Source organism: Chiloscyllium punctatum, chromosome 5 (assembly GCF_047496795.1).
Source record: "Chiloscyllium punctatum isolate Juve2018m chromosome 5, sChiPun1.3, whole genome shotgun sequence".
Lineage (NCBI taxonomy): Eukaryota > Metazoa > Chordata > Chondrichthyes > Orectolobiformes > Hemiscylliidae > Chiloscyllium > Chiloscyllium punctatum.
This window is the reverse complement of record NC_092743.1, coordinates 137,269,821-137,290,951: the sequence shown is the minus strand read 5'-3', so window position 1 is coordinate 137,290,951 and position 21,131 is coordinate 137,269,821. Positions and strand designations below refer to the sequence as shown.

Genomic DNA, 21,131 nt, shown 5'->3' with positions numbered 1-21,131 from the left:
AATAAGACGGTGTTATTTTCTGGCTGAGGGGTGACCTTATAGGGGTTTACAAAATTATGAGGGGCATGGATAGAGTAAATAGGCAAAGTCTTTTCCCGGGGGTCGGGGAGTCCAGAACTAGAGGGGCATAGGTTTAGGGTGAGAGGGGAAAGATATAAAAGAGACCTACAGGGCAATGTTGTCACCCAGAGGGTGGTACGGGTATGGAATGAGCTGCACAAAGAAGTGGTGGAGGCTGGTACAATTGCAACATTTAAGAGGCATCTGGATGGGTACATGAATAGGAAGGGTTTGGAGGGATATGGGCCGGATGCTGGCAGGTGGGACTAGATTGGGTTGGGATATCTGGTCGGCATGGACGAGTTGGACCGAAGGGTCTGTTTCCGTGCTGTACATCTCTATGACTCTATGAGTTGAATGAATTTTTTTTGTTTGCCCTTTGAAAGAGAGACAACTATCATCAATGAATACCATTTCTGAAGCAGCCACCTATCTCTGAAGTAGTCATTCCGGGATGCATTGTTTCTGATGAAGACACCAATTGGCATTCTTGAAATGAGGAGACACCCAGATGTATTAGCCATGTAGTGCCATTTGTAAGTTAGTCTTTAACATCCAGCATGTCTTTTCTTGCAGATTCCGTTCAAATAAGAAGGCTAGGATTTGGCGTGACACATTCCTCATTGAGAGAGGGTAAGATACAGTGCATCAAGAGTATCACACAATACATTATATGTGGGCGCTTTGCCATCACCAAGAAAGACATGCTTCCAAGCATTGCACTTTAAGAACAAAATTATTCTGTTGAGAATTCTACACAAGGAGTAAAAACTGTTGTGCACTTTTCCAATTTCCATATGATTTAAACCTAATAGTAATTATATTTTCTCATTGTTGCACAGATCTTTCTTACTTTATTTTCAGTTAAGGAATTAATTCTGAAAAACAGTTTGTGTTCAGTTCACTAGTTTCTGTAATTTTGTGGTGACAAAGCATCCAGAAAGTCATTACTGATATAACTTACTTGACAAAGAAATGCTGAGTTCTGAGTCATTATTAATGCAGTAATAAGCTCTAAAACCTAACTTATTGAATCATTAAAAAAGCAGAGCAGGAAGAACATTAAATTCTATATTTTTTTTAAAAGCAGGTGTAATATCATTGCTCAGACTGGAAGTCATTGAAGTGATATGTTAGTGAGGCAGACATTCCTCATTCATGATCTTGGGTTTCTGCCTGCAGACGGGCAAAGGGGAAAATACACTGGAGTTAATACCCTGACAGAAGTATTCATTAAGAGTGCCACATGAACTTTCAATCCCTTCATCTTCTCTAATTATCAAGGAGCTATTTGTGATTTAATAACCAGGCTCAGAATATCTTGCTCGTTGTACGTTTGTTAGAAGTGCAGTGGAATTCTATTTATATCTATCATTGAGCTGTCTGCTGCACCTCCAGCCAAGTTACAATGGCAAAATGGAAGGACCCATGAGGAAATCACTTGGTCTAGTCCATGCTTTGAGAGTGAATGGTGATCACATGTGTATTAAACAACAAGCTTCAATATGTTCGCAGTTGCTTCACCAAATATTGACCAAGACTTAGAGGATAACTCCTCAGCTCTTTCCTGTAGCAAGGGGTCTCCGCCCCAGGATGCGCACAATGCAAAGATCATGAACCTGTACCAGCATTTGTAACAACATGTTTCTTATTCACTCACGGAATGTGGGAGTCAGTTATTACCCAGAGGCAGGTTGAGTATCAACTGCATTTCAACAGGTCTAGAGTCACATGCAGGTCAGGCCAGGTAAAGGTGGCAGATTTCCTTCCCAAAAGGGATATTAGTGACCCAGATGAGCTTTTCTGACAATTCACAGCTGTGTCATTGTTGTCATTAGATCCTCAATTCCAGATTTTTTTCAAATTGAATTCAACTTCCACCCTCTTCCATGGCAGGATTCAAACCCAGGTCCCCAGAACTCTACCTGGGTCTATGGATTAATAGTCTAGAGATTGTAGCACTCAGCCATCACCTCCTATCACAACCATTCCCATTGGACATCTTGGAAAAAATATTTCCCATGTTACCTCTATCAGACAGAAACCTTGGCCAAAGTCACCAATTCATAAATCCTTCAGCAAGCTGATTCCATCAATGTACATTCTTCACACTAAGCCAATGACATCTGACCTAGCTCAGCCATGTTCATTGGCTGGATGAGGCCCATGTGCACAAAACCCTCTCTTCAGTAATTGGCCACAGGGTCACAATTCTCTGGGAATCCAAGCCTCCACTACAAGAGACACCTGCACATGAGGATGTGAAGATGGCGAACATTGACACTGACAGCTAGGAGGTTGTGTCACTGAGGTTTGTGGCCTCTGCTGGTTGAATGTTTGGAAGTGCATTGGAAGAGATCAGCAGAAACAAGCAGCTTGGCTGGTTATGAAGAGAGTCCAGAGAAATCATGGCTGAGTGGGTTGTGCAGCTGCTTAGTTCACTATTTGCTTCTGAAGTAATAATGACAGTGACTGCCGCCCCAGACCGCTGCTCCTGAAACACACCGGGTGATGCTCAATGGAGCTGACAACCCCATGGACAAGCCAATGTTTTAGGAGACAGGAAATTGCCACCAACCTCCCACAGGTAGACAAGCAGGAGGCTGGAAGAATACAGCAAGCCAGGCACCATCAGGAGGTGCTCCACCTGCCTGGCTTGTTGTGCTCTTCCAGCCTCCTTCTTCTGGACCTTGGATTCCAGCATCGGCAGTTTTTTTTGTGTCTCCAACCAACCTCCCACAAACTACTGAGTGCCAGTGATCAAAGAAGTCAGGTAACAGTGTTTGTACTGAAATTTGTTGAATAACCTTCAAATCTTAGTTGGCAGGTTAAGATGGCGGGATTAATTGGTAACATAACAAAGATTACTAAAGCATATTAGTTAGGTCAGACCAATTCAGTGTTATCTTCTTGCTAAATATAGTTGCCAGAGATTGAGAAGTAAATGGGTAATTTTAAGATTAGGCACCCTTAAAAGGCTGACCAGTTAACAACATTAGTGGAGTCAATTTTAATCTCATGTGGAAATTAATGGAAACAACATGTAGGAAGGGTTTAAAGCAAGCAAGTCAGTTTTGTTTTGCATTTGTCTGTTTTGGTCCCCTGACTTGAGGAGGGGTGTAATTTCATTGGAGACATTTCAGAGGGGGTTTGTTTGATTGATTCCAGAGATCAGGGGTTTGTCGTATGCAGGGATATTGAGCAGTTTAGGTCCACAGTCTCTTGGGTTTTAAAGAATGAGAGGAGAGCTCATTGAGGTACGTAAAATACTAAAGAAGATATACAAAGTAAATGTAGGTAGGCATAGTAGACATATGTTTATTTCTCAAGCTTTGGCAACTATAATCCGCAAAATGATAACACTGAATTGGTCTAACCTAACTAATAGGCTTTTGCATCCTCTGTTATATATTTTGTGTGGCGCTGTCTAGAATGAGAGGTTATAGTTTTCAGATAAGGGGTAGCAGATTTCAAACAGAGATGAGAAGAAATTACTTCTCTCAAATGAATCGATGGAATTCATTATCCCACAGTGTAGACGATGTTGGGACATTGAGTACGTTTAAGGAGGAGATGGACAGATTTTTTAAAATTAGTAATGCAATGAAGACTTATGGAGAGCAGGCAGGAAAGTGGAGTTGAGGCTAGGATGAGATCGGCTGTTATTATAATAAATGGTGGAGCAGTTTCGAGGGGCAGAATTGCCTACTTCCTGTCCTAGTTTGTATGTTCTTATCAGGTTGATTCAATCCTCACTTCAATAACCTTTTCCTCAGTAGTAGAGATGTAATCTTACATTACAATAGCTGCTATAAGAATTGTATGACAAGACAACTTTTGCCAAATAATTCTCATTTATTTTAACAACCATTTTAGAATAGAATAGAATGTCTAGTGTGGAAACAGGCCATTTCACCTAACAAGTCCCCCACCCAGACCCATTCCTCCACAATAATGCACCTAACCTACACACCCCTGAATACTATGGGCCATTTAGCATGACCAATTCACCTAACCTGCAAATCTTTAGGATTGTGGGCAGAAACGGGAGTACCCAGAGGAAACCCACACAGGCACAAGGAGAAAAAGTAAACTCCACATAGACAGTCACCCAAGGCTGGAATTGAACCCAGGTCCCTAGCACTGTGAGATAGCGGTGCTAACCACCGAGCCACCATGATTATCCCATCAGGCGTGCGAATGGAGTTGGTGAAGCTAATTAATAAGTTACTGAAGCATGATTGAGCTATAAGGAGATGAAAGCAGAATCAGCAGAATTCAATAGTTGTCTCAGTGATATCTCTTCAGCTGCCTCTATTAATTCATGTTGAGCTTGATATCCATCAGGAAGCAGTTTGCTCCAACTATGTAATACATTTTCGTCACCGCTTTGTCAAGAATGCTCAAAAGGCCAAAGGAAATAGCAAAACATGCACTAACATTAGTTTGAGTTTTTTGTGGAGTTATCCTTTTGTTGAATCACTTGCTGAGTTAGAATGAGCCCCTGTCAATAATATGTGAGAAACCACTTTCTTCACCAGCAACAAATTTAAATCATCCACTCTGTTCTGTGTCATAATATTCCTAATTCCTGCTTTATAAGTGAGTATTTTAGCAACTTCACAAATCAAAGCATCCATCTAAAGGACAGAGACATAATTATGATTAGCTCTCAGTTTCCTGAATGTCAACATATTCCATGGACTGCGACTGACCATCTCAAAAAAGAAGCTGAGCACTGATGAGAACCAAGCCCAAGGAAAGGAACATTAAACTTTGGACTCACTGCTGTAATAGATATTGATTTTTCTTCCTCCAGTCTTTGTGATTCCGCATACACTTCTTACCTGAGGACTAGTGGCTACCTCTTGAAACTTACATCAATTATCTTAACATGGTGAAGGGTAACATATGTCTTACTGGCAGAAAATTAATGTTCACCTCTCTGTGTTTGTAGTCGTTTCACTTAGACAATGTGCATCAATCAGCTGACATGTTTCCAGCAGATTACTTTGGAGGTGAATCACATAAATTCAGCTCTGTAAAACTTATTTCACTCTCTCTTGCTCTTGCTCTCTCTCTTTCTCTCTCTCTCTCTCTCTCTCTCTGGTTACAGCATCAAGACAAGTGTGTCAGTATATTAAATCTAGAAATAAAGTATATTCACCAATACAAAGCATGTTCCTTTTGTTTTTGGAAAGCAGAGTGTCATGTTGATCTGCGGCTAATCAGATGCCTCGGTTGGACCGAAGGATCTGTTTCCATGCTGTACATCTCTATGACTCTGATGTAGAAGCGAGCATTAAATAATTCATCATTTTATCGGGAAGAAATTAGTCCCTTCCAGAAAATTCATGGAAATGTTCAGCAGGTCAGGTGTCATTCCCATGGTCAGAAAGACAGAGTTAATGACCTTTTATCAAAACGTAAAAGAGTCATAGGTTCATGACAGGAGTAGAGGTGGGAAAATGGGGTTTGGAAACGTCTGTAAAAATCTGAAAGGCAGGCATATTTATCAGCAAGGATGGTGGTGGAACTCAAGGAGAAAGTATTGAGAAAAAGCATGTGTTAGGTGTAAATGGAATTAGTGAAACCATTAAGGGAAATAGAGGCAGAGATTTTCTGATCTGTAGTAGTTGAACTCAGTCTGAAAGGTTGTAAAGTGGTGAATCAAAAGCTGAGATGGTATTTCTTCATTGCAGCGCAGGCTTCAGTGGAACAGTACAGGAGGCTTAGAATCTGAATGGAGCTGGGAATTGAAACGGGAGGAAGCTGATGGGTGTTGTCCAAATGGAGGTTTCCGGTGATACCAACCTGCATTTTGTTTCCCCAATTTAGAAGAAACTACTTTGCAAATAGAGGATACATTGTTTTAAATTGAAAGAATGCAAACCCATTTCTGTTTCACCTCAGAAGAAGTGCAGGGAGATCTGCACAGAGGGGCAGGTGCTTTATTTCCTGCACTTGTATCAGAAGGTGCTGTGAGGGAGGATAGGGATTGTTAGGGGTAACAGGGCAGTAGAATGGAACGTCACCTCTGCAATGCTGAAGGAGAGGGGAAGACTCTTTCTGCCTGCTTGTGGTTGAGGGATCAGGCACACAGTTTTGAGAGAAGGATAAGAAAAATGTTTGGGATGACACAGCGCATCAGTGGTTAGCACTGCTACCTCACAGCACCATGGACCTGGGTTCAATTCCAGCCTCAGGCAACTGTCTGTGTAGAGTTTGCACATTCTCCCCGTGTCTGTGTGGGTTTCCTCCGGGTGCTCCAGTTTCCTCCCACTGTCCGAAGTTGTGTAGGTTCGGTGGATTGGCCATGGGAAATTGCCTAGGTGAAAGTGAGTGCTGGAGATTAGAGACAAGAGTGTGGTGCTGGAAAAGGACAGCATCTGAGGAGCAGGAAAGTTGATATTTTGGCCAAAAGTTCTCCTAATTGAAATCATGCTGCTATGTTGTAACTGGGCATTGCTTTTGCCGAGTACAAAGTGTAAAAAGCCTCATTTTTCCAATTCACGAGAAAATTTTGTTACTCCTTTCTTTCCAGCAAATTACTCCGTAAGAAAGAAGAGGGAGCTGGTGATGCACAACAAACCAATTACCTTCCTAAATATGAAAGAGTGAAAGAAGTGTGCCAACAGGCAAAGTACCAGACCGCCTGCGAACAGCCAGGACAGGTAAATAAGCACAGCTAAACTTAACCATAAATTAGCTACTTTTCCTCTTACATGGGTTAGTATGTCTGCTGCTTTATACTAACAAGCAAGCAAATGTATTATGTTGCATTGGAAACCCAAAACTTTCCTGACTGGCTTTAAGAACGTAGGTGAAGGAGGTCTGCATCTACTTCAGCTTGTTAACGTTGTTTGAAGCCACGCTGTCTCATGTCAGTTGCTCGGTGTTTACAGGAATCACAGGACTACTGCCAATTGTCAAAGTCTAAAGTTGTTTAGCGCAGAGAAATTACTACAAGGGCAGGTTGTAAACCTAATTAAAGCTGCAAAGACTCGGTGCCAATCATCAAAACTCACAATCAGCTGTAAGTAGAACGCATGACTACTATCCTCTTCAAGAGCTTTGAAGACTTACTCATAGAGTCGTAGAGATGTACAGTATGGAAACAGACCCTTCGGTCCAACACGTCCATGCCGACCAGATATCCCAACCCAATCTAGTCCCACCTGCCAGCACCTGGCCCATATCCCTCCAAACCCTTCCTAGTCATATACCCATCCAGATGCCTTTAAAATGTTGCGGCTATATAAAAAAAAATTCTGTCACCAAGAATATAATCGTGTTGTATTCTATCTGAATAATCCCTGTGAATGAATTCTGTTTCTCTCACAACACATTGAATGTTAGCCTAAATTGACATTTCAATGAAATCCTGTGGGATGGATTCATTAGCTTTTCTTCCAAATACATTGTTATCAAATGCTCTGCTGTCAATTAGACATCAAGGGTATTAAAGAAAACCAGGGAGGTCTCCCATCTCCTGACCAACATTCCTCCCTCACACACACAAGAGCCTGGATTTTACAGCAAAGCACTGTCAGACTCTCTCCCAGCTAATAAGTAAGGGAAGAAAGCCTGACTATGATCCCAACAGCTGCCCAACAATAATATATCACTAAGAGCAGCATCACTTGCTTTAAGGTAAGTGAGTGAGGGGAGATCTCACAGAGATGTATAAAATTCCATGGTAGTTGCAGGAAGAATGTTCCTGGTAATGAATTCATCACCACAGGAAGTAGTTGATGCCAAAGCATTGAATGTATTCAAGAGGCGGCTGGATATAGCACTTGGGGCGAATAGGATCAAAGGTTATGGGGAGAAAGCAGGATTAAGCGATTGAGTTGGATGATCAGCCATTTTGTGCTGAATGGTGGAGCAGACTCGAAGGGCCGAATGGCCTCCTCCTGCTCCTATCTTCAGTGTTTCTATTTTCTATAGTTTCATTTAAACATTAAAAAGACTAATTTTTTTGGTATCAACTATTTCAATTGCTTATGATGTTCTAAGTCTGTCATTGTCAGTTCTTGATATTTCCAAAGCAGTTTAAGAATTCAGAACACTGGAGTTGCAGTTCTTGCTCTTGGACGTAGTTTTGGAGACACATCCAGTTCTCTTAATCTTTGGAGCAGCTGCTTTTCAACTCTGTTTTTACAATGTGCATCTTTTAATTGCACTACCATTTGTAAATTGGGATAGATCTTGAAACTCAAAACTAGGCACCACAAGGAACTGTGGATCAGCAGCCGCAGCAGAATTATTTTTAATAACAATCTGTAACCTCATTGCCGAGTCTCCAGTGGCCTAAAGAGAACTGGTTGGGCTAAACAATACCTGCTTTCTTTGGGTGGATTGTGGATGGTGCCTTTTGAAACTATGAATATCGAAAGACAAACACTTTTACTGTCCAAGTGAAGCATCGATTGAAAATGGCAGCAGCCTTACCTGAAGCAGGAATAACACAAAGCCATCCTATCTGTAGTAACTATTCCTTTACAGCTGTGCAAAACCATGGTAAAACAGAACCATGAGAATCTCTACACAACCTTAATAACCATCTATCAGTTGTTAATACGTTAATAGTTCAGAAACCCTGGCTTACGTAAGAAATCCCCCTGTTCACAGAGACTAACATAAATCAATCCCAAAGGTGGTCAAATTCTCTTGTAATCTTTAAAACAATTGATAATATATTTTACATTGAAGTGCCCAACTGGAAGCAGGTTTAAGTTTGCACTGATCCACTATAGCCTCTTTTATTACATTCCATTCTATGACTTCCAAGCACCGATGTATTTAACTGTGAAAAGTGCCTGAATGCTTCAATTATAATGGGATTATCCCTAAGGTATTGCACTCCTGTGGTCTTCTGCAGCAGTTAGTAATTTTATGCTCAGTTCTGTGTCACTGCTTGTGTCATAGGATTGATATATTATGTGTTGTCTGTGATATTTTATTTCCCTGTTGTTGACACTGGAAAAAAAACACTTCAAATTCTTTATATAGAAGTTAACGAGAAAGATTTTGATTCCAACATGTACAGAACCATTCCCCATTTTAGTGTTGTTTTCGTGGTTCAACTTCTTGGCTTTTGCATTGAGATTAACATTTTCTGCCTTTAATATCCACTGTGAATGAGTGTGAGGAAGCTTGATTTGTCCATTATTACGCCACAACAGACTGGTTGTTCTGATCTTCAGTAACAGATCAGATGAAAAATAGGAGCTTATGAAATGAAATTCTTCCAATGCCAACTTTTGTGGGAGTTAAGGAGGCCACAGGCAAATGAATATTAATTCAGTGATGAAGTTTGGTTTGGATATTCCTGCAAATACAGTAAACAATAGTAAAAAGATTTTTAAAAAGTATGTTAATGTGAGGAGGAAGCAGCTGTCCTTGCTGAAATGGATTTGCTGTTACTGTCTAGGGTATGGACCTCTCCAAACAAAGGCTGAATGCCATTTCACTGACAACTCCTCTTAACTCATTCCTGGACCTTGACCTCACCACTAAAACATCAAACCATTGTTCCCAAGATTGCTACAGATCTCATCCTCCCTGGAGATCATCTCTCCATGGCACCCAACCTCATCGCCAGATAGCCTTAAATTCCTTCCCAAGATCCACCGACAATGCTGTCCTGCTGGACCCATTTTTTCAGCGTGTTTGTTCCCCACTGAACTGATTTCGTCCTACTTCAACTGTGTTTTGTTTATTCCCCTTGTTCAGTTTCTTTCCCCCTCTTACATCCACAGTTCTTCGAACATGCTCCAGTAATTTTGCAGTTTCTTGGACCTAGCTGTCTTCTTTCCACCATGGACAAACCCTCTGCTTCCATTTCCCACCTGAATGTCTGAAACGTCTTTGCCCCTTCCTACAATGAGGCCAAATTGTCAGCGTCCACCTAACGGAACTTGCGCTCACATTGAACAACTTTGGTAAAACAAAGAATTGCAGATGTTAAAGATCTGAAACAAAAACAGAAATTACCGGAGAAACCCAGCAGATCTGGCAGCATCCATGGAGAGGGAAAAATAGAGTTAACATTGCAAGACCGGTGATTCCTATTAAGAACAGGTAGTAGCTAGGAAAAGGTAGTATATAGACTGAATACATGGGGGAATGCAAGGAAAGGAGTAAGTGGATAGACTGAAATGGAGTCCAAAGTGAAAGAACAACAGTTAGGGAGACAAAGGGATGGATGGATGGTAATCTAGGGAGAAAGTAAAGCTGATATGGAGACCATAAGTAGGAGAAAATGGGTTGGTTGTGCTGAAAGAAGTCTATGATCCAACTAAATGGCAGCACAGGCTTGAGCAGTCAAAGAGTCTGTTCCTATTCCTATTTCCTATGGTCTTATGATCTACCTTAGCTTTCTTAGGTGTTCAAGAGTAAGGTCTTTACGGTCTTGTCCACGGGTCACATTACCACAATAGATCAACTCATCCCAGTCCAATGTTTCATTGTGAAAAATACCCAATGGTTACAGAATGATGGCGAGAGCCTTTCAGAAGGAGGTTCATGAGGTCACATTGTATACTGTTATCCTGCTACCCTCCATCTTTCGACCAAATCTTTCAATATCAACCATGAAGTCTCTCCACACGCGCACTGGGGTTTTCAGTGGGAGACTGTTTGATCCTAGTTAAAATCTCACAGAATATTCTCTTCTCCAAGGCCCTTTGTAGCTCATTCTCCTAACAGACCCTGTTGTCATAATGATCTGGTTCACTAATGTCCTTTAGGGAAGGAGATTTGCCGTCCTTACGTGGTCTGGCCAAAATGTGACTCCAGACCTACAGCAACGTGGGTTTCTCTTAACTGCCCTCTGGGCAATTAAGGATCAGTAAGAAATACTGGTTCAGCTGGTGATGCTCATATCCTGTGAATTAATAGAATACAACTATTGGACGTTGCAGCCGTTATCTCTCATTGCTGCCCAGTTTGTGCCATGAGTTGTCTGATTTTGGTCAGCAAGGGTAGTGATCCGCCTCAATAGACAACACTTTGTTGCCAAATTAACTCACTTAAAGCTTCTCCTCCCCCACCCACCTCATGTTCTCCTTCACCTTGGCCTTCCCTGCTCTTGACTCATTACTTTGTCATTGTATTTGGTTCAATGTCCTTAGAGAAAGTCATGATTTGGAGGTGCCAGTGTTGGACTGGGGTGTACAAAGTTAAAAAAATCACACAACACCAGGTTACAATCCAACAGGTTTATTTGAAAGCACTAGATTTTGGAGCACTGCTACTTCATCAGGTGGTTGTGGAATATAAGACACACCCAGACAGATGCACACTCACAGGCAGACAGATAGACACACACACACGCACATACACCTACAGACACACACACACTCCTACTGACACATGCACTCATGCAGACCCTCTCTCAGACGCTCACACATACACTCCCACACACGCAGCCTCTCACAGACTTATACCCCTTTACACTCACACTCACACACATACACACACTCTCTCACAGACACTCATAACCACCTACCTCCACACACACACATCCACATGCACACACACGCATACATATAAGGTTTTTTTTAGATTAGATTAGATTACTTACAGTGTGGAAATTTATGGGGTGAATTTGTACTTGCAGAATTACATTTTATTTTGCTCAAAAACTGCATGAATCCATGTAAGATTCTGTAAATCCATTTTTAAAATTAGAATCAGTCTGACCGTTATGGCAGAGACAGTCTCACACAGGGCACCTCTCACCTTAAATGCATTATCTGGGCCAACATGACACCAATTGTTAAAGTTCACTTGAGAGTGTAACTTTGAAAAAGTTCTGCGACTTACATATGAAAGAACTGAACCAACGTGTTCCTTCTAAAATATGAGAGACTTGACAAATAATCCAGTTCTTTTTCAATATATAATTTCAATTTCATCACACTGTAAACTTTTGCAATAAATTCTGTGTCTTACAGTCTTATACTCCACAACCACCTGATGAAGGAGCAGTGCTCCGAAGGTTAGTGCTTCCAAATAAACCTGTTGGACTATAACCTGGTGTTGTGGGATTTTTAACCTCCAGGAAAGTAACAGCTGGCCTATGTGTGAGTCCAGGTGCACAGCGGACTCTAAATTGCCCCTTGGGAAATTAGCCGTGGCCTAGCCAGTGTCACCCACATCCTGTGAATGAATAAAAAAAGTTATTGCCCTGGAAACTGCCCACTGCCAAACCCAGGAGCTTGAACGCCCTCCTTCTTCCCGCTCTTGACTTGCAATCAGCACACCTAAAAAATGGTACTGACCAATCTTTAGCAAAAAGGTGGAAAGAGAGTATTGATGAGATTGATGTTTCATGAAACCAATCTAATCTCTCCCTAACCTAACCTCTCCCTAACTAATCTAATCTCTCGAATCGGTTCTAATTACATCAGCTGCTATAAGCTTTCCAGTCACAAAAAGCGTTAAAATGAAAGGCCCTTTGCTAAAGATCACAATTCTGCACATGGTTACATCTGTCGCAGTATAAAATTCTCCCTGGAGCCAACACCAACACTATTACAGAGGAATGCTCAGAAACTGGTTTCAGGAATTGAACCAACCTGCATACTGCCCATTAAGATGATAATGACCCTGTAAGTATTATGCAAATATGCAAAGCTGGAGCTTTTTTTCAGGAAGTTTGTTTAATGATGTAGTAAAAACTATGGTTTTAGGATAATAGAATATTAAAGGGAGCACTCATTCTAGGGATGATGCCAGAATTGGGGAGGTATTGAGATATTGGTTTTAAACCATACCACTTCCAATTTATGAAAGTAACTTAGATTCAGAAACTCCATGGCAAATGGTCAAATGTACAAATGATGTCAGACCATGAGAGTCAGTAGAATAGAAAGAGGCAGATCAGAATCACAGAGTTAGATATACAAACCGAGACATGAAGTATTAGGCAACCAAATGGAGCAAGAGGGAAAATAGCCTTGTTGTTGATATTTAAATAACCACAAGAGACAAATTAGAAATAAGTGGAATAAATTATCTTTTAAGCTGTTTGTGACAAGTAGTGTTCCTCAGACGTAGAGACATAGATTTATACAGCACAGAAACAGACCCTTCAGTTCAACACGTCCAAGCCAACCAAATATCCTAAATTAATCTAGTCCAATTTGCCAGCATTTTGCCCATATCCCGCTAAATCCTTCCTATTCATATACCTGTACAGATGCCTTTTAAATGTTGCAATTGTACTAGCCTCCAGCACTTCCTCTGGCAACTCATTCCACAGATGTACCACCCTCTGCATGAAAAAGTTTCCCCTTAGGTCCCTTTTAAATCTTTCCCCTCTCACCTTAAACCTCTCCCACACTGGGGAAAAGACCTTGTCTATTTACGCTATCCATGCCCCTCAAGATTGTATAAACCTCTATCAGGTCACCCTCAGCCTCTGACGCTCCAGGGAAAACAGCCCCAGCCTATTCAGCCTCTCCCTGTAGCTCAAACTCTCCAACCCTAGCAACATCCTTGTAAATCTTTTCTGAGCCCTTTCAAGTTTCACAACATCTTTTCAATAGCAGCAAGACCAGAATTGAATTCTTAACTGGGCCTTTACAATATAAATATGAGTGAATAAGAAATAGTGTATCTAAATTTCGGCATGACAGTACATCGAGAAGCAGAGTACTTTGTATGGTTAGGAACAGGAAGTTCCAGAGTGTTACACACAGATTAAGTGAGTGATCAAAACAACTGCAGATGGATGTTACTGAGAGAAAATATGAAAACATCAACTTTGGATCCCCAACCAATAAATCTGACCATTTGTTAAGTGAGCAGACGAATTTGGGAGTCAAGACATACAAATTGCAAAGAGCCAACGCAAATTAAATAGATGAATGGAATATTAACCTACACGAGAGAAAGTGAGGACTGCAGATGTTGGAGATCAGAGTCAAAAAGAGTGGCACTGGAAAAGCACAACCAGTCAGGCAATATCCGAGGAGCAGGAGAGTCAACGTTTCGGGCATAAGCTCTTCATCAGGAATGAAGAAGAGCTGATCTTGATGAAGGACTTATACTCCAAATATCGACTCTCCTGCTCTTCGGATGCTGCCTGAGCAACTATTAACCTATATCTCAACTTGGGCTCGAATACAAAGTGAAGAAAGGTATGCTTCAGAGGAATTTAGACTTACCTCATGTGAAGGTTTGCATACAATTTGGGCACTGACTACTGCAAGGATGTATTAGTCTTGGAGGAAGGTAAACAGCAGGTCTGGATTTTCTGATGGCCAGGCAGTCGTTATTGCAGCATAGCTGGGAGATGCACACGGATTCCCGGAGGAATCCCCATTATATCAGAGTCTGAAGCTATTGCTTCAGAAATTTAATTTCTCTCTGCTTGGAACCTACCAAAAGTCTCCATTTTAATTGGATAATTCGGAGGGTTTCAATGAAATTAAGTAAAAGAATTATTCAGGAAAAAACAGCCAGACCTGATTTAACCTCAAATACCTACTGCTTGAATGGACCAAACATGACCAACCCATAAATGCCTCTTCCCAACACCCACCAGTCCCAAACACTCACCCTCCCTGCTTCATTCTGGACCTGATTTCTCCCATACACCCCGATCTATCCCCAATTACTGCATCACTTACCTGGGCCGCTCACCACCTTGCATCCTGGCACCCCATGACTTTCCCAGTTGGCCCCCTACTGACCTGGCATATTGCCCTTACCTATCTGCCAGCTTATCTCAACCGAGATGGCACCTTGCGCACTCAGCATCTTAACCTCATGTATTTACTGTTTGACAGCAGCTATCAGGGCCGTTATGTTTAGCTGACTGTTGTGAAGAGGTGGAAAGGGGCATTCGTTTGCCTTTCCACGACTGTTTTGCATTCTGAGAGAGATGTCAGAATGGCAATTCAGCTCCGTGTTTCTGAGCTGGCCCTGAGCAAAGCCTGAAACTTGTGCTTCTTCGAGCTTAGAGGATTGAGGGAGAAGCCAATTGTTTAGAACATGAATGGATTTGACTCGGTTGAGAAACGATTAACCATGGTGCAAGAATCCAGAGTAAGGGCAATGTAACCTTACAATTTAAGATAAGCCAAAATCTGAGAGTTTTTCACAAACAGGCAGTTGTGCTGAACTTACTCCCTTAGAAAGCTGTGAATGCTGGGTATTCTAGTATTTCCAAGACTGAGAGGTTTTTTTTTGTCAGTTCAGTATCAAAGTATTTGGAGGAAAGGTAAGTAAATGGATTTAAGGTTCAGGTCAGCCATGATTCAGTGGTGGAAAAGCTTTGAGGGACTCAATGCCCATCTCTGGTTCATACATGTCATATTCCCATGGGCTATTTAGTGGTGCTGGCATTTGAAAAGGCAACTGACAATCAATTCTGGAAGGATTGTTATTGAGGGATAGAGGTGGGGCAGTGTGAGGGCAGGTTTTCAATGTCAGCTCATGAAATAAAGACTGTTTTTCTTCGGCCTGATCTGGGGATTCCTCTGGAATAGCCGGACTCTGCTCCAAGCGTTCAGCAGTAAAGCAGGCTTGTATCAATACCCTGCTCCTACCTTCCTGAGTGTTTAGAGAATTCCACCCTCAGGTTTTGCAATGGAGCATTGAAAGGTTAAACGACAATGGAAAGCTCACCCTGCCATATTTTTGCCACCTTGCTGGAGTCAAGAACATTTAACGTCAAGCTGGATTTTTGCACCTGTGTGTATAACATGCAAGTCCTGTACACACAGGAAAACAGTGTCTTTTTTTTAACACAAAGCAAGTGGAGTAGAATTATACATATTTCCTTATGTTGCAGTAAATGGACTGAATTTAAGAGAAATGAAAAGGGTTTTGTTCTTTGACCTTAAAAAGACAAGTTAAGGCACAAAAACTAATTATTTAAAAGTATTGCGTTTTATTGTATAGCAACATTTAATAAGTTAGTACAAATCAGAAAAAGTCTTTGTACATTATTTGTTCATGTACGTCAGCATTGCTGGTTAGATTAGATTCTCTACAGTATGGAAACAGGCCTATCGGCCCAACCAGTCCACGTTGCCCCTCTGAAGAGTAACCCACCCAGACTCATTTCCCTACATTATATTTATCCCTGACAAATGTACCTCACTCTATGGGCAATTTAGCATGGCCAATCCACCTGACCTACACATGTTTGGATTGTGGGAGGAAACCAGAGCACCCAGAGAAAACCCACACAGACACAAGGAGAACGTGCAAACACCACACAGTCAGTCGCCCGAGGTGGGAATTGAACCAGAGTCCCTGGTGCTCTGAGGCAGCAGTGCTAACCACTGAGCCACCATGCCATCCCAAATCCAACGATGTGCTAGTCAGGTGAAATGGCCATGCTAAATTGTCCATAGTGAGAGGTACATTAGTCATGTTTTGGAGGTGCTGGAGTTGTACTGGGGTGTACAAAGTTAAAAATCCCACATCACCACGTTATAGTCCAGCAGGTTTATTTGAAAGCACTAGCTTTTGGAGCGCTGCTTCTTCATTGGGTGGCTGTCCTGCTAAAGGAGCAGCGCTTCGAAAGCTAGTACTTCCAAATAAACCTGTTGGAGTATAACCTGGTGTTGTGTGATTTTTAACTCTGCTGGTTAGGACATTTCTTCTCCATCTCTAATTGGCTTTGAACCAAGTGGTGTGATGGGGCCCTTTAAGAGGACAGTGAAGAGTGTACCACATTGTTGTAGGTCTGGAGTCCCATGGAGAGCAGACCAAATAAGGATGGGCAATTTCTTCCCTAAAACACATTAATGAATGAGTCAGATATGTCAGTCAACAATGGTTACATTGTTGTCATTAGTGTAGCTTTTCATTAATTTTTATGGAATTTAAATTCTACCATCTGCCATTGTGGAATTTAAACTTTGCCGCCACAGTAATAGATACTCTAGATTACTAATCCAGTGATATTACAACTACACCATCACCATAGAAGTGGAGGAATTTATTTAGCCTCCTTAAGCATAACAAGGTATGATTCTAGTTAAGTATTCTGTTCACAGTTAAAATAAATCCAGCAATAGTTTTCTGGACATGTGTTGAAGTTAGATATTTTGGGGGTTTTTGTAACCTGCCAAGGTGAATGGTTTCAGTGTAGGCAGCAAAATAAAACACCAGAAACTGCTAACATGGTCAGAAGCTGACAGATGAGAATCCCTTGCGGGATAGGTGGGTCTAACATTTAAAGGTGTTAAATTGTCATGAACTGCAATTCCAGCCAAGAATTCCGAGTTTAACCGTGTGCACAGTTTACCTGGAACTTCCCGGGTTGAATGAGTTGAGAGCGGAGCTGAAATGCTGACAGACAAGAGCACTTTCAAACCCAGAAACATGACAGCTGCTTCCTCACCAAAGGGAAAGGCTTTTAGATAACTGGAACACACCTTTTTCTCTTCTTAACACATTCAACATAAGTCACAGCATGTTCCAGACGATTTGCCGGATGCTAAAGTTAATTACAGGAAGATCAGGAGAATTTCCCCCTGATACTTTGAGCTATATTCCCATTGACCAGGAGGGAGCCTTTGCAAAGCTTATCATGAAATGGGAAGGTAGGCACATTAACTCATTTTAAACCTCTGTTTCCAAGCCAATCCGATTCTACTCTGTAAATCCCCACTGCCGCACTCCTTTCCTGCACACTGCAGCATTCTAGATTGTAATAGACATGCAGTGATGAATTAGTGGATCTGAGCATGACATTGTATTTAAATGTACAATTACTCACCTTGTAGATTTGTGGTTTATAACATAAAGGAAATCCAGCGAAGCTGCCATTTCGATAGTCTCCTCTACAATTCTCAGTCAGACCCATAATCTGTTCTAAAGCCGCACTACACAACTCACTCAGCGGTTAAAATTTGATCATTCCAGCACACAGATTCTTTAGGCACAGCTTTGAGCACCTCAGTGCTGTAGTACCTTTAAAAATAGGGACCAGAAAAATAAAACAAAAACATAGCTATCTGTGACAGAAGTTAAAGGATTTCCCACTCATTATTTAAAAACTAAAAGAACTGCGGATGCTGGAAATCAGAAACGAAAACAGAAATTCCTGGAAAAGCTCAGCAGGTTTGGCAACACCTGTGGAGAGAAATCAAAGTTAACGTTTCAGGTCCAGTGACCCTTCCTCAGAATTTATGTTTTTGCTTCCCACCAACTATTGTTATGCTTAAGGAGGCTAAACAAATTCCTCCACTTCTATCCATCCCATCAGTAACATTTAACTAGTATTCTGTGGTCATCGTTGACTATTCCCTTTCTAAAGTGCTAAATAGCTACCAGAAAAGGGTGCCACTTTAAATGGCCAGTAGTCACAAAGTGAGGAAAGGTACTGTAAACTTGTGCTGATTGTCAGTTCTATTTGAGAGCTACACATCCTTTGGCAGTTCAAACTCAACAAGTGGAGACTGGTTATATTACATGACTGCCATTATCACACTTTGTTCCTCCTAGTCAGGAAATCGATTTAATCATAACCTCAGCACCTCCCAGAAAGTTTTGTAGGTTTAATTAAACACTTGAGTTTGCAAAGCACGATTCCAAATGGAACAAATGAAATAGTCATTCAGGAAAGCAACATGCTTTCCTGTCTTATGTTTAACTAGGAGAAAGTGAGGACTGCAGATGCTGGAGATCAGAGCTGAAAAAGTGCAGCAGGTCAGGCAGCATCCAAGGAGCAGGAGAATCGACGTTTCGGGCATAAGCCCTTCTTCAGGAATGTTTAAACAATGTTAAACAAGCAAAATGCCCCAGTTGAACGTTTAATCCAATAAATAGCACCTCTGACATTGAAGCTCCCCCTTAGTACTGCAACTTAGTGTTAATCTATATTACAGGCACTCAGTTGGGTAGGGCTTGAACTCTCAACTTCCTCATTCAGAGGCTCCAGGACTACCACTAAACAAAAATATGACAGTAATGAATCAAACCAATTTAAAAAAAACATAACTGTGTTTCTCTATTGAGTACACCAGTGCTGCCCAGGTATTAACTTTTTCAAAACTTAATTCTTGGGATGAAGTCATTGTTAGCAAGGCCAGCATTTATTGTACATACCGAGTTGACTCTGAGAAGGCAGTGGTGGGCCTTCTTTTAGAACTCTGCAGTCCACATGTTAAAGGGACTCATAATGTCTTTATGTAGGGTACTCTAGGATTGTTACACAGTGATGATGTAGAAGCAGCAACATTTGTTCAAGTCAGGGTGTTGGATGACTGAGATGGATACTTGCCAATTGTAATGTTTTCATATATCTGCTGCCATTTGCCCTGTCAGGCACTGGAAGCCATGGATTTAGAAGTTGCTTCTGGAGAAACTCATTGAAAAGCATTTCATAGACAGGACCAACTGGTGGGATGGAAAATGAGGCCGAAATGTATAAATTGGTCATCACTTACAAATATGGATAGCCAGGTGTGTGAGTATTTGCGGAGTTGTCTGTCCGGTGATTGAGTAATTCATAGTAAAGGATATTAAAGGGAACATGAAAGGATCTTTCTTCCAGGTTCGGGCAAATAGTAGCGCAGAATTAAAGATAAGGCCTTAACGTATAAATTGAAGAGAACCGTCTCAAAGTTGATTGAGAGACAACATGAAGTCATGTTCCCCAGTGGTTACAATCAGATTTGGAAAATGTACTGCATGGCTACACCTTCACCCAGTGCCAGTGGGAAGCATGGGAAGCAATTCTTATCTTTTAACGAATTATTCCCAACAACATACAGAGAATAAACACTGTGGGACACCAAACACAGAAGGATTCAATTCAATATGATCTGCAATTCTGAAATTCCAAAGATAGGAAGGATTTTTTCTTCACATTTATAAAGGGCTGGACTTCAAAGCAATGAGGGAACAATCCAAGCAAATCAATACAAGGAAAGAGTTCTATCATATTTCAGGTAAAAGAAGTACAACATGCTAAGTATTTAAAACGCATCTGTACTTTCAAACAACAAGCTTGGGATAAATACCCCAAATATATTCATAAACTTATCGAAGATGGAATAAAGAATGAGCATTACAAATAAAGTAGCTGCAGAGAAAAGGTTTAGTAACACAAATATAAGCACATTAATAATGTAACCTAAGAATGACAAAGAAACCATGATAATACCAAGCTGAAAAATGCAAAACAACAGTAACTTAATTCAGTACTTCAACAGTGAGAAGCTCAGTGCTAACCATCTGGAAACAGGAAACAGTAGCCTAGAAGGAAGAAAAATAATTATCTTTGTATAGCACCTTTCATAACTTCAATATTCCCCAAAGTGTCACCCAGTCAATAAAATACAGAATTGTAAGTCATTATTTGGATTGTTCACTAATAGTCACTGGGTTAAGACAGATACTGTAGCCTGTGCTGCCTCAGTTCTACTTGAGGTCCATGCATCCTATGGCAGTTCAACCTCAACATTTGTCAACCAGTTGTTTTAAATAAACAGACAGTGTTCCTTCAAGTCAGGAAATGGATTTTATGGCAACCTTCTGTATAGCCCAAAGAGCAGCTGACTTATCCACATCAGAGTTTCACAACAGTAGTTAGATAATTAACTAGTTGATCTATTTGGTTGGAGCTAAAAATCACACAACACTAGGTTATAGTTCAACAGTGGTGCTCAGAAAGCTAGTGTGCTTCCAATTAAACATATTGGACTCTCAACTGGGGTTGTGTGATTTTTAACCTTGTATACTCCAGTCCAACACTGGCATCTCCAAATCATATTTCTTTGGAGGATAAATAGTGGTCAGGACACCAGGAGAACTCTCTTCATTTTCAGATAGTGCCTTCGTATATGCAGGACTTTGGGGGTGGGAGAGTGGCAGTACATTATTTTCTGTTTAGAAAGGTCAACACAGCTGTAATGGATGGAATTTGTGCCTCTCTGGAGGTAGTGAAAAGGGCAAATAATTGGGCAGGTTAGTCCTGAAGAGATAACTTTCTCCCATCTCATCACCTCATTAATTCAGTGCTGGGTGAGAAGTCCATGAGAGATTTTCGTGACCTGCTTCAATTAAAGCTTTTAAGCGATCCATGTGTGGCC

General features: G+C 41.1%; 1 protein-coding gene across 25 annotated transcripts in view; it reads left to right on the top strand.

Moving 5' to 3' along the window:
- The window catches only part of sulf1 (sulfatase 1), a 403,560-nt gene that overhangs the window by 341,046 nt on the left and 41,383 nt on the right, over window positions 1-21,131 (top strand). For all 25 annotated transcript variants that reach the window (XM_072571458.1, XM_072571453.1, XM_072571452.1 and 22 more), the window contains 2 exons: window positions 637-693; window positions 6,605-6,734. In XM_072571458.1, coding sequence (XP_072427559.1) covers window positions 637-693; window positions 6,605-6,734 — 187 coding nt within the window. The remainder of the gene's footprint in view (window positions 1-636; window positions 694-6,604; window positions 6,735-21,131) is intronic.